Source organism: Vanacampus margaritifer, chromosome 19 (genome assembly GCF_051991255.1).
Source record: "Vanacampus margaritifer isolate UIUO_Vmar chromosome 19, RoL_Vmar_1.0, whole genome shotgun sequence".
In the NCBI taxonomy this organism is placed as follows: Eukaryota; Metazoa; Chordata; class Actinopteri; order Syngnathiformes; family Syngnathidae; genus Vanacampus; species Vanacampus margaritifer.
In genome coordinates, this window is record NC_135450.1 from 9,499,619 (window position 1) to 9,512,987 (window position 13,369).

General features: G+C 40.0%; 1 protein-coding gene across 1 annotated transcript in view; it reads left to right on the plus strand.

Annotated features, from left to right (window-relative positions):
- fut8b (fucosyltransferase 8b (alpha (1,6) fucosyltransferase)) overlaps nucleotides 1-13,369 on the plus strand; it is a 127,654-nt gene that overhangs the window by 104,791 nt on the left and 9,494 nt on the right. The window contains exon 7 of the mRNA XM_077553350.1: nucleotides 6,966-7,212. Within this exon, the coding sequence (XP_077409476.1) occupies nucleotides 6,966-7,212 (247 nt within the window). The remainder of the gene's footprint in view (nucleotides 1-6,965; nucleotides 7,213-13,369) is intronic.

Below are 13,369 nucleotides of genomic sequence, written 5' to 3' on the forward strand. Positions count from 1 at the left end.
GGTTAATGGGTCGGTCGGATTCAAGAAATGAATCGTTTGATCCACACTCGACAATTTTGCAACCCTCCTAAAAAGATAAACCAGATATGTAGAAATAGGTATAAACTCAACTGCCACAGATAGTCAACCCTACAATTATGGAAGCATCCATCAGATATTTGGTCCCCATGAACCCTGGAGAACCCAAGAACCGTTTTCTTCTTTGGAAAATTATGAATTAAACATTAAATGACTGCTATAAGTTCACTGAACACCAAAATACTGTATATGTTTTTTCAATTTGAACCCTTTTTTTTTAACTAGCTCAAAGTTGCTAATTTATCAAAATATATATATATAAAACATACTCCTAGGCATTGTGCAACATGATATGAAATAGATTAATAAAAAAAACAACACAATTTTACCATCTGATGGTTTGCTGAGAAAAGGGTTTTGTTTGGATTGATTTCCAGCTCAACAAAACAGCATGTTGCCAGCCATCTTGGCAAAATTCATCCACTAGATGGCCCCATGCAGGGGTCAGAAGTGGCACTCTGGACTTTTCAAGTTAAATTTGTAAAAAAAAAAAAAAAAGGTCTTTGTTATTTGAGTAACAGAATTTATAGGGACCAAATTTGACCCCGTGGGTTCTCCAGGGTTTTAAACACCGAAAGGTAGAACCCGGTTTATGTTGTTACGGGTTGGTAACCTCTCATAGGTAAAAACTCCAAACTGTGAGACCAACCTGGTGCTAATGCTTAACATGCACAGCTCCCTCTTCCATCTACTAATTAGCCTGCCTATAAAAAACCCAACCAACTTTCCAAGGACCGACTCTTCCCATAGACATCGTCACCCTGCAGGCTGGTGAATTGCGTGATATTTCGACTTTAATCCCATCTCTTTATATCTTGTTTTCCGCAATTTCCCATGTGCAGGAGGAAACAAGCAGGGTCCCATAATGACTTTTTCGCTATCTTTGATTCCGACCCCCCGAAGCTATATGTTTTCCCGACGAAAATACCCGGTCACAGACGCATAGACGATTCATTCCCTCTTCCTATAAATGCCTCGCATCCTCGGGGAAACTCTTAACAGAAGTGGGTTGACAATGTAAAGCTATTTAAGGAAGGTGGGTCGAGAATAAAACTCAACTGGGCTTTTTTTCCTATAAAAAGCCGACCAAATGGGTTTCCTACCGTGACCGTACAAAGAATTACTAAGTATAATCTATAAGACAACGAACACGGAGAATCACATTTGAAAAGGGAACATTAACAACACAATCTACATATTTAAGCCTCCGGGCTAATTCTGTGCTGCAAAATCGCACTTGCCTACTGTTAATGAAACAGACACGACAATCGGGACTCGTCGGGGTAGCAACAGGCTTACATTAGCAAGGCCAATGTGTCACCAGCTCCCAAGACAACCTGCTTCTAAAAACCCCATAAGAATGCAGGATGTATGCCGCGAATAAGCCGTCGGCTCGGGGGCAGCCGGATGGCGTTTATGGATCTATAGGAGGCTGTAGAGACAGATAGCGGAGAAAGAGAGAGCAGATAGTCGAAAAGGACGTATGAAAGGCGGCGGACTAAGAGAGGCAAGGCACCCCGAGAGCAAGCAGATAAGAAGGAAGAGCCCAGGAGAGCGCCAGTCAAATGAGGTGCTGGGAGAAAAATGAAGAGCTGAAAGGATGCGGCGGCGGCGAGAACAAGGAGGCGACGAGAGAGAAAGTGATAGCGAATGAGACGGCGAGGCAGCCGAAGCCCGATAGTAAAACCTCCAATTCACTTATCGTCTTTTGCAAACGCTTCAGATTTGTCCGTTTCGCAGAGGCAAACACTTTTTTTTTTTTTTACTGTAAGACTATCAAGTAATCATATCAACGTCTTCGATTCCTAACTCAATAGTAATAAATGATTCTGCTACATGCGCAACGCTAGTGTAAGCTATTTCATCAACGCATTGATCTTTTGTCAGAGCTATTCCATTTTAGTGTACAAATGACTTAGCCTGAACATACAGTGTCAACAACAGATATTGTTAAAAAAAAAATTTTTTTTAAAAAGTGTCAGGGAGGCAATTCTTCCCGAACCGCCCATTTCATATTTGTCGGGCTTCACCAGCACTTTAAATCCCTCTGAGGCGTCAACCCCAGTTTAAGAAGGAGGGATTCTCTTAAAGTGTTTGTTTGCCTCTAGGCAGACAACTCTGTTGATCTGTGCAACCCTATTGTTTTTTTTTTTTTGGGTGGGGGGATAAACACAAGCTGTGTGTAGACAGCAGCACATGTCAATCCTCCCATAAAACTGCAGCCTCTTGCACTTTACCAGCACGGCCTGTTTTTGTTCGGGATCCCCACAGTGAGGCTTAAACAAGATTCACAATGTTTACAGTATCTATTCAGGTCAATTCTAAAATGTGTTATGTGGTGAATGCAGTCAACATAGACTGTTTGCATGGAGTCAATAACCCTGTCAACTGCGTCTGTCTAAAAATGTCAGCATTAGTGCTGTCATTATCGAATCGTTTTAACCCCCCCCATACATTTTTTAATTAGTTAATTTATTTCATTTTATTGTTTTAAATTGAATTAAATGGATATAAGTCCCCATAATTTATTATCTTCTATGCATATGACACCTTCTTAAAATAATCGCCTAAGTCATTTTTTAGCAAACACAATTTTTTTTAACCATTTGCATCATGAAGGGATGATTAAGGCAAAAATAAATAGTATGTGCAAAAAAATGGCTTAGGTAATTATTTTTAAGAGGGTGACAATATGCATTAATAAAAACCAACACAATTAGCCTATGCTAAATGTTTAGCAATCGCGGTTAGCATTAGCGCGCTAGCGATTACCACTTCAGGTACACTGCTACCACTTAGTTCACACATACATCATTAAATTTACATTACACATGTAATTGTGTCTTAAAAGTAGTGCTGTCAGAGTTAAAGTGTTAATTGATTAATTAATCACAAAAAATGATCGCATGAATTAACACAGGGTTAATCGCACTATTAATTTTGACCATAGATTATCCTTAAGTGTGACAAGTGGATGGCTACATTTCAGGTAGCACAGGTTGTGTTTGAGCAATAAACATAATTACAAGCATCAAAGCAAAGCATTTAATACATGTTTGCGTATCACATTTTGAATATTTGTTTATGTCACAATACTGGGATCATTTTTTTTTCCTTTTTAAATTATGCAAGTAATTAACTGATTAGAAAAAGAGGAGGATGAGCGTGTGCAGTGGGTCAAAAAAGGTTGAAGACGTCCTCATAACATAAAATGTCAAAAGAATTAACACACAGCTCTTCAAATTTGGCTGGGAAAATGTTTTGATAGAAAAGCAATTAATTAATTGTTAAGCAATTAATCGTGATTTATCAAAATTCTATGATGTGATTAATCTGATTTAAAAAAAAATTATCGTTTGACAGCTCTACTTAAAAGTAACTTTTTTTTCTTCTTCTTCTTCTTCCAGGAGAGCTCAGTATTGTTCATTCGATTTGACATCATCATTGCTCTCCTTTTTTAAAAAATAAATAAATTTAAAAAAAATTTTTTTACTTAAAAGTAACTTAAAGATGCTTCAACATCATTCAATGAGTAAACAAGGGTAGTTGTAGCTACATGAGGTCAATAACTTCCTGTTCATGTCTTCTTCTGGGCACGTTTAGTGCATGACTGCCCTCTACTGGTTAAGTGATGAACACCTAAAACAGAACGGCAGGTTGTATTTGGGAAATTGGAGTAATTATTGCCCAAGTGCTTTTCAGGACGTTCAGAACTTTCTTTCCTGTGTTTTGAGGAAGCTCAATGTGCTATATTGTCTGCAAAAAAAATAAGTCGGTGCATAAAACATGGGCGGCCCAAATATGGTTCCGACGGAGCTTTTGAGGCAGAAAAATTAAGTCGACCTATTTTTAAAGTCGATTTATCCGACTTTGTCGAGTAAGTGGCTGGGTATAAGGGTACTGGCTGGGAATTGAACCTGCACCATCTTCACAAATAATGATAAATATTAGTGCTGTCAAGCGATTAAAATGTTTTAATTAATTAATCGCACAATGTTTGAAAATTAATCGTGATTAATCACAATTTTCAACTACTTTCTGCTAATATTTACTTCCAACTAATATGGTATTAAAATTTGGCTTTGCACTTTATGTCATCAATCAGTTTCAATGATTAGGATCACACTGACACATATCTGACATATATGATTTTCACCCACATCTGATCCAGTATATCTTATTCAATTTTATTTATTTTTTTTAATGAAAAATATCAGTTTACATAATATTTAACTGTGCCATCAGGGAGTAAAGCAATCTGAATTGTTTCACTATGTCGTGGAAATGCAGCCTTAGAGCACGTTACCTACAATACAAACTCCACTTAACCTTGTTATTAGTGGACTTTGAACAGGTTTAACAGGCCGAGAAAACCTGCCAGGCCTCACTCGGGAAAGTTAATCCCTTGACCAAGGTTTGTCATAACAAGTTACATTGACCGCGAGTGAATTTCTAAAAGGCTGTGTTTGTGTTTCTTTCCTGAACATTTGTTTAAAAAGGATCTAAATCTAAATCAAGAGTGTTTTTTAACCCGGTTAGCAAATCTGCATGCACGCACCATTAGAGGCCCACTGCAGAAGTGCATCATAGTGGGAGGGATAATCAAGGGCACCTTAGCTGTGAGTGCAGAAGCAATAAAGGGTACGGGGGGGGGGGGGGGGGAAGCCCTCTCAAATTTGATACATTTTCTTTTGCCATTAAGTGTTGGAGAAGCACAGGACAAGGCTCTAATGGAACAATGTTCTAACCTTTGACCACTCTATCTAGAAAGCCATTCAGTCTTATACAGACTTAATAACCTGTGCACCATCCTTGATGAGAACTAGCCTTTTGGTTCACAGTTGACGGACAAACCTTTCTCACAACATAAAGTTGCATGCTCTCTTTTATTGGCCTCTCAAGTCACGGGATTTCTTGGCAATGAAAGCTTTGAGCGGCAGCCTCCTGCTAATACATTAGCCGCCAAAGTGCTTTTACAGGAATTGCATCGTTCTGCTTAGCCACAGCCTTCATACGCCGTTTGTTTTTAGCTGTAGCAGCACAAAAGAATGGACCGGTAGACTCTTAATTGAGCAAGAAAATACGGCGGAATGTTGAGAGTTGAGAGAAGCTGCTCAGCTTCATATGTTTGTTGGGATTTCAAAACATGGGTTTGCAAGCTTATGAGGTGGCAAATCCAGGTCCAGAAAGTAAAAACCCTGCTACAGTTTGGTTTTAGCCGCAGGCGCTAGCTAGCTATCTTATGAGGTAGCAAATCCAGGTCCAGAAAGTAAAAACCCTGCTACAGTTTGGTTTTAGCCGCAGGCGCTAGCTAGCTAGCTCCCGAGCGAGCTCCCATGGTGCTCGTTTACCTGCTAGCTAGCTAGCTAGCATCAATGGCTAAAGCCAAACTATGGCAGGTTTGTACTTTCTGGACCTGGATTTGCCACCTCTGATTAGATCTACTAATATATGTACACACTAATATACATGACCGTGTGATAGCCGATGTCGTTCAAATATCCGTCAACAACATTCTCTGATATTCTTTGCTTTCTAGCATAAGTTTTAAATATGTAGTCACCACACGAGTCGAGGCTCGCCTTTATTTCCGCCCTTGTCCCTAACATGTTTTTATGGAGCCATCATTGTTAGGTGGCAGATTTTACACACTCGTCGTTTATTCAGGAAGTGCGCAGATGTTGTTTATAGCTGTATTAGGCCTTGTCTCTGGTGCCCTCAAACCCGATTACCTGGTGGGATACACATACACACACACATTTTCTGAAGGTTTTATAACAGTAAGAAAGTGAAGGTTGTCTTCCAGGCATGTTCCCACTGGTGGAATGAGATTATCAGGGCTGCGTGTTTGCGTATTTGCAGGTCATTGTTATTTTCATTGACTTGTTAGCCGTTGTTCCCTTTAGCATGCCAGTGAGTACGTGCACACTTACATGTACATGTACACGGTTAGACAGTTGGCCTTGATGTGTACGTAGAGAGTTGTGGCAGTGCTCCGAGGTTTTTTTTTGCTACCCAGGGAGGTGACCTTTATAATCAGTCCGGCTCAACCCTTTGCCCACGGCTTCTGCCAATCTCGACTCAGCCTGGAGGCGGCAATGGCCAAGCACCCACCGCCCCTTCCAGCTCGACCACCACCCCCCACCTCATATCTTTGATTCGAAGGAACTTTCTTTTGCCTTAAAGCAACATCACTTGAGAAAGTGCAGAGCAGCTACAGGCCTCAGTTTGAACAGTCCACTCATTAGTGCGAATGGCCTCCACCAAGGCCTGAACATCCATTTGACTTGAAATTGTATCGTTCCTCTTTCTGCTCAAGCTTATTGGCCACTAGCCCACTTGGCCCCAATGTTAGTGGATTGTAGTAAGATTGTTGCAAAATGTGGAATTTCGATTTATATCTTTTTTTTTCTTCTTTTTTTTTTTTTAGTTCTCCACTATAATAATCCACATTGTATTATTCACACTTTTGCTGCTGTTCTGTTAGATACCTCAAATGACTGAGTAGAATTGTCTACTAATTCACTGCCAGCCTAGTTAAAAATGGATCTTTGACGTCTATAGCCGTCAATGGCACTGAATGAGTTTTAGTGGCCACTAGCCCACTTGGCCCCAATGTTAGTGGATTGTAGTGGCAAAATGTGGAATTTCGATTTATATATTTTTTTTTCTTTTCTTTTTTTAGATCTCCTCTACAATAATCCATATTGCATTATTCATACTTTTGCTGCTGTTCTGTTAGATACCTCAAATGACTGAGTAGAATTATCTACTAATTCACTGCCAGCCTAGTTAAAAATGGATCTTTGACGTCTATAGCCGTCAATGGCACTAAATGAATGAGTTTTTAATAAAGCCTCATTATTCACAATCCATGGTCTTCGCAGGGGAGGCCCATGATAAGGATGTCCAGGTTGTGGAGTTGCCGATAGTGGACAGTCTTCACCCTCGCCCCCCCTACCTGCCTTTGGCCATTCCCGAGGACCTGGCGCCCCGTCTGCACCGCCTGCACGGTGACCCCTCCGTGTGGTGGGTGTCCCAGTTTGTCAAGTATCTGGTGCGGCCCCAGGCTTGGCTAGAGAAGGAGATCCAGCAGACCACTGCTAAACTGGGCTTTAAACACCCCATCATTGGGTAAGACCACTCAGCCGTCATTTTACTTGCATTTATGAGTATTTCCATGAAGTGTTTACACGGTTTCTATTGGGCTCCTATCGGGGTTTCAAAGCAAACAGAAGGCCTGGTAATTAGCAAATAAAGACATAGCTTCGGGCCGTGGTGGAACTTTTGCTGAGGTTATTACTAGGTTGAAACAATAGTTTTAAATGGAAGCGTGCATTTTATTCTTTATCTTTTCCAGTCTTTGTCCATTCGAAAATAAGCCGTGTTTGAATATTACCATTACCTGCTGCTAAAAGGCCTAAACCAGCAATGACATTTCCCAACATAAATATAGTCATCACTGTGACTGAGTGATAGCCCACTGAAAGGTATTAAACACCTAATTTAGTTACATATACTGTTGTCTGTTTCAAGCTAATCTCACATAAACCACCCTCTTCTTAGAGTGCTGCTAATGAAAGATAACGCTAATACAGCCCTGGCTACATTTTCTCTTTAGTGAAGACATGTTCTTCAATAAAACCCTTTCAATAACTGCAAAATATATTTATGGCAAGGTTGTGTAAAATCTAGCATTGAATAATAAAATCATTTAGAATTATTGCTTTTCTGTGACAGCAGCTTTCAGTTCTCATATTAGATTTTAATATGTCTACTATATATTAGTATTGTAGTCAAGAACACAACAACCGAGACCAAGACATTATCGAAACTATCGAGACAGAGACTAGATCAAGACATTTGGAGATGAAGACAAGAGACAAGACCAAGACTTTTGAGGGTCGAAACCGAGACAAGACCAAGAGTTTTGGAGGTCGACACGACCAGGACTTTTGGAGGTCAAGACGGAGACAAGACCAAGACTTTCCGAGGGTGAGACCATGACAAGACCGGGACTTTTTTAGGTGGAGACTGATACACGACCAAATACTTTAGAAGCCAAGACAGAGACAAAACCGAGACTTTCGGAGGTCGAAACTGAAATAAGACCTTTGCGGATCAAGACAGAGACAAGACCAAGACTTTTGGCGGTCGAAACCGAGACAAGACCAAGAGTTTCGGAGGTTGACAAGACCAGGACTTTTGGAGGTCAAGACAGAGACAAGACCAAGACTTTCCAAGGGTGAGACCAAGACAAGACCGGGACTTTTTTAGGTCGAGACCGATACGAGACCAAATACATTTAGAGGTCAAGACAGAGACAAGACAGAGACTTTCGGAGGTCGAAACTGAAACAAGACCTTTGCGGATCAAGACAGAGACAAGACCAAGACTTTTGGCGGTCGAAACCGAGACAAGACCAAGAGTTTTGGAGGTTGACAAGACCAGGACTTTTGAAGGTCAAGACAGAGACAAGACCAAGACTTTCCGAGGGTGAGACCACGACAAGACCGGGACTTTTTTGGGTGGAGACCGATACACGACCAAATACTTTAGAAGCCAAGACAGAGACAAAACCGAGACTTTTGGAGGTCGAAACTGAAATAAGACCTTTGCGGATCAAGACAGAGACAAGACCAAGACTTTTGGCGGTCGAAACCGAGACAAGACCAAGACTTTCCGAGGGTGAGACCAAGACAAGACCGGGACTTTTTTAGGTCGAGACCGATACGAGACCAAATACATTTAGAGGACAAGACAGAGACTTTCGGAGGTCGAAACTGAAACAAGACCTTTGCGGATCAAGACAGAGACAAGACCAAGACTATATATCAAAGAAAAATCACCAAAAAAAACAGATCAAAATCACCAGTACCCTTTGCAAAAACAAATTCTGCTATGTTGTTTTTGCATTGTGTGTTTCTCAGTTATCGCAGTGGTACTGGACTGTCTTGATCAAAAATCCAGAGACTGCCTTGTCTCACATCGAGTAAAATGCCTTAGATTCCGAGATTTGACAGACACCCTTAAAAAAAGTTGTCTTGAGACCAAGACTGATTTTGAGAACTACAACACTGCTATATACTTTAGCTAGACTATAAACTGTAAGTTGTCTACACAAGTGGAGCATGCTTAGAGATGTTTATGGACAGAATATCTCGACACAGATGAAGTGTAGGTGGTGCTAACTAAATGTTTGCCAAAATGTTGGCTCGAATGTAACATGACTTTGTGTGAAGTTGCCAAGTTGCGCCTCAGCACGTCCTAATCGGAGGACTGCGCCCTTTGGGTTGGGAATGAGTCCTGCCTCTTGAAGAGTTTCCATATTGCAGGATCTTCTTCATAAGTGGAGGGTAGGATGGATTGTAATGGCAAAAAAAGTTTTCGTTAGATTCTTGGATTTGTACTTTTCTGGTTCGTGTTGAGCACACTTGGGTCAACAAGTTTAATGGAAATCAGCATCTATCAAATTCTCCCAGTTTGTCCCACTGTGAGGAGATCTCAAGGCAAAGATGTCGCAACTTCAAATTAGAAGCCAGCTTGGATTGTGCCTTTTGGGCTGGGAGTAAATTCCTCCAGAGTACTCAACCAATCAAAAATAGCTCTATGTTGGGGCCCCTTTGCCTTGAGGAGTGTGAGGAGCTCAGTCATCCTGAAAAGACCCCGGCGTAGAACCACTGCTCCTCCGCATCGAGCAGCAAATTTAGGCTTTGTAGCTCCTTTGGGTGCCTTCTGAACATCTGTCTTCCTGGCAAGGTGTTCTGGATCTGTCCAACCGGGAGGGGACCTCATATAGAACTAGGCAACACTGAAGGGGACTGTATGTCAGAGCTGACCCTCAACTGAACATGAGGAGATGGCCGAGGGACATGGAAGCCCGGGCGTCTCAATTTAGACTGCCGCCACCTGGACTCGGAGCGTAGGAGATAATAAATGGACGGATGGCTGTTTCTTTACTCACTTTTTTTTTCCCCCTCGTTGCATGGCAGCCAGGTGCCCAACTCGGAGAACATTAGCATTTTTGCCTGCGAGCTCATTCTCTTTATGCTGCACTTCCTGCATCAGCTATTATTGTAACCTGCTCACTTAGCCAGATGGGAGATTTATCATTCAACACCCGTGCGCATGACGATGAGCGCCGAGCACGCAGTCGCCAGCAAGCGCCGTATGAGGAACTTGACTTTGAGCTCCTTTGCTGAGATGGACCAAAACTTTTCACGACGTCCCAAGGGGTCTCCACCGTTCTCCCAACTACCGGGGAAGGGAAAAGTTCAAAGTAAACATGAAGACTGTGAAGTCGATTCCCGCCTTAGCTGTCCCTGAATCTCACACATTCGTACATTCTTGGCAAACGATACTAATATATATATATATATATATATATATATATATATATATATATATATATATATGCCTCCTGCCTCCTGCTCTGCTCATTTCGCTCTTACTCTTATAAAATTCCAACTGCCCTCCTCCCTTTTATCTGCTCTTTCTTTCCTACTTTCTGACTCATTTTTTTTCTTTTTTTTTTTCTGGAGAGCTCAATATTGTTCATTCGGTAATTTTACCGATTTGACATGTCATCATCATTGCTCTCTTTTTTTATTTTTATTATTATTATTTTTATTTTTATTATTATTATTATTATTATTTAATTTATTTATTTATTTTTCCAGGAGAGCTCAGTATTGTTCATTCGATTTGACATCATCATTGCTCTCCTTTTTTTTTTTAAATAAAATAAAATTAAAAAAATATTTTTTTTTCTTTCTTTTTTTTTTTTTTTTTAAATATATATACATATATATATACATATACACACACATATATATATATATATATATATATATATATATATATATTATTTTTTGTATGTGGGTGAGCATGTGCATGTGCGTGTGTGTGTGTATTCATCAGTTCACCTAAAGCCCATTAAAAAAAAATCCCATACTAATAATATAATATAATAATAAATTGCCAAATGCAGAAACATCAATGTAAGTTATCACGATGTGGTGGCTCTCGCTAACAGACAGAATTAAGTAACCAGAATTAGGTTAAAAAATTCTATATACGTAGACCATGTTTCTATAAATTTTGATATTTGGTTTTTATTTTTTATTTTTTTTATTATTTTGTATGTGCGTGCGTGTGTATTCATTAGTTCACCTAAAACCTATTAAAAAAAATCCCATACCCATCCTCCCTTTTATCTGCTCTTTCGTTCCTACTTTCTGACTCATGTCTGATCGCGACTTGCATTTCATTTGTTCTCGCCGCCAAGACTTTTCAGGTTTTAGACGCCGTTCCCCTTGGCACACATCTGCATTCACCAGCCTCTCGCTCTCGTGTAGTTCTCAACACATCTCATGTTACGCTTTTTTGTGTCTCCCACGCCAGCCCTACTTCACACACACACACACGCACACCTTACATGTTCTCCCTCTCAATCGCTGAGAAAGGTTTTTGATCGCTTCTTCTTGACGCACCCTCATGTAGCCACTCATTGAGCTAATGTTGCAGTAAAGTGTCTGTAAGCTTCTGTCAGCATTCTGGGGGGGGGGGGGGGGGGGTAATAATGTGTGTGCACAATTGTGCGAACAAGAGGTGCGTGATGTGAAGTACGGTGAAAGTTGAGAGCTGGTGGTTTCCACTCTAAAACAAAATACAATATTGGACCTGAGACACTTGACAATCGACCAAGCAGACCACAATTGGTTAAATCTTCCTTGCCCACAGATTTCATTTTTCATGCTTGTTGGGTGTGAACGTACGTGAGCTTGATTTCAAGAAATGTAGTCCACAAACAGCTGATTGTTAAAAACAATAGTTAAAAAAAAAAATTCTATAGTAAAGCACAGTTGGAGAAAAAATGCAGCCTATCTAGTATGCAATAATCAGCTGTAATAAATCCTGAGGGAAAAGAAAAGAAAGGTAGGCGACTTACTTCTCAAAGTATGCCAAGAAACCATTAAGCTAAATGCAATTTTTGCATAGCTTTCAAGATATCGGAGTGCCTCAGGAAATTTTGCAGCTCCACTTTGATCGGTCCACGGGAAGTCAAATACATGACATGCATACATACGCACACATTTTACATTTCATGGAAATTTTGGTTAAGGTCACATGAGCCGCAAGGTTAATTTCAAGGTCAAATTACATTACAATAAATGATTACACAATACCCGTTTTGTGAAGATTGGCCCAGTAGTAGTAGGAAGGTGGCCACGCCCCTTTTTGCAAAAAAAAAAAATCTTTGAAATTGAAATCCACATCTGCTTTGTGAAACCCACTGTGTGATTTGGCATGGAATGACCCTTTGGTGAAATGTCCCATCTGTGCTGTTGTAACAATATTAAATCAAATAATTTGCCACTTAACTCATTTGCTCCCAAAGATGTATAAATACGTTCTATTTTAAATGTGTTCCAAAGATGTATTTATACTTTTTTTTTATGTTTTTTTTATGCTAAAGCATAGAAAACGCTTTGATGCAGCCTCTGAACTGCAGACAAGTAGCAGTAAGGACAGCAGATGGGAGCAGAGTATAAGAGATCAAGCAGGGCCATGTTGCAAACAAGCTGATTTCCCCACAGTTCTAAACAGATTTGTGAATAATGATGAAACTTGGCTATACTCTAATGCTAATTGCTGAAAAAGCGTGAGCGCATACTTTTTTTCAGATGACTAATTTAATCTTTCTTTTGGTAGGCTCCATGTTTTTATAGTAATAGAACACAATATTCTGTGGGCCTTGCAAAATCAGTCAAAATACAGCCGGGAGCGAAGGGGATTGCTTCAGTGTAAATGACTGGGAGTGAATGAGTTAAATTCCCTTCCCTTTCTTGCAATTTAATAATTTGTAACTGCAGTCAAACAAGCAAACGATTCCTAAGAATCTAATTACTCTGCACTGGTACTCAAAAAATTCCATCTATACTGGTCAACCTATAATGTAATTTTTGAGTTTCAAGTTTGAAATTTAATCGCATCCTTCCCATGTTGACGTTGGCTGTTTCTTATCAAAACGAAAATGGGAGAGAAAAAAAAACGGTTCTGATGCTTGCTTAACTTAACTTGCTTAACTTGGTATTAACTGAATTCTTGTAGATTAGAGTCAAACTTTGATTCAAAAGAGAGGTTTTTATCTTCTTGTTTTTTTCTTTCTTCCTGAGCCGGGCTGGTTGCAAATTATTAAGTCATGCAGCTAGAATAATCGTCGCGGCTATACGGGGACACGTGAACCAGATGAATATTCAGTTTTATTTTACATAACCACAAACTGATT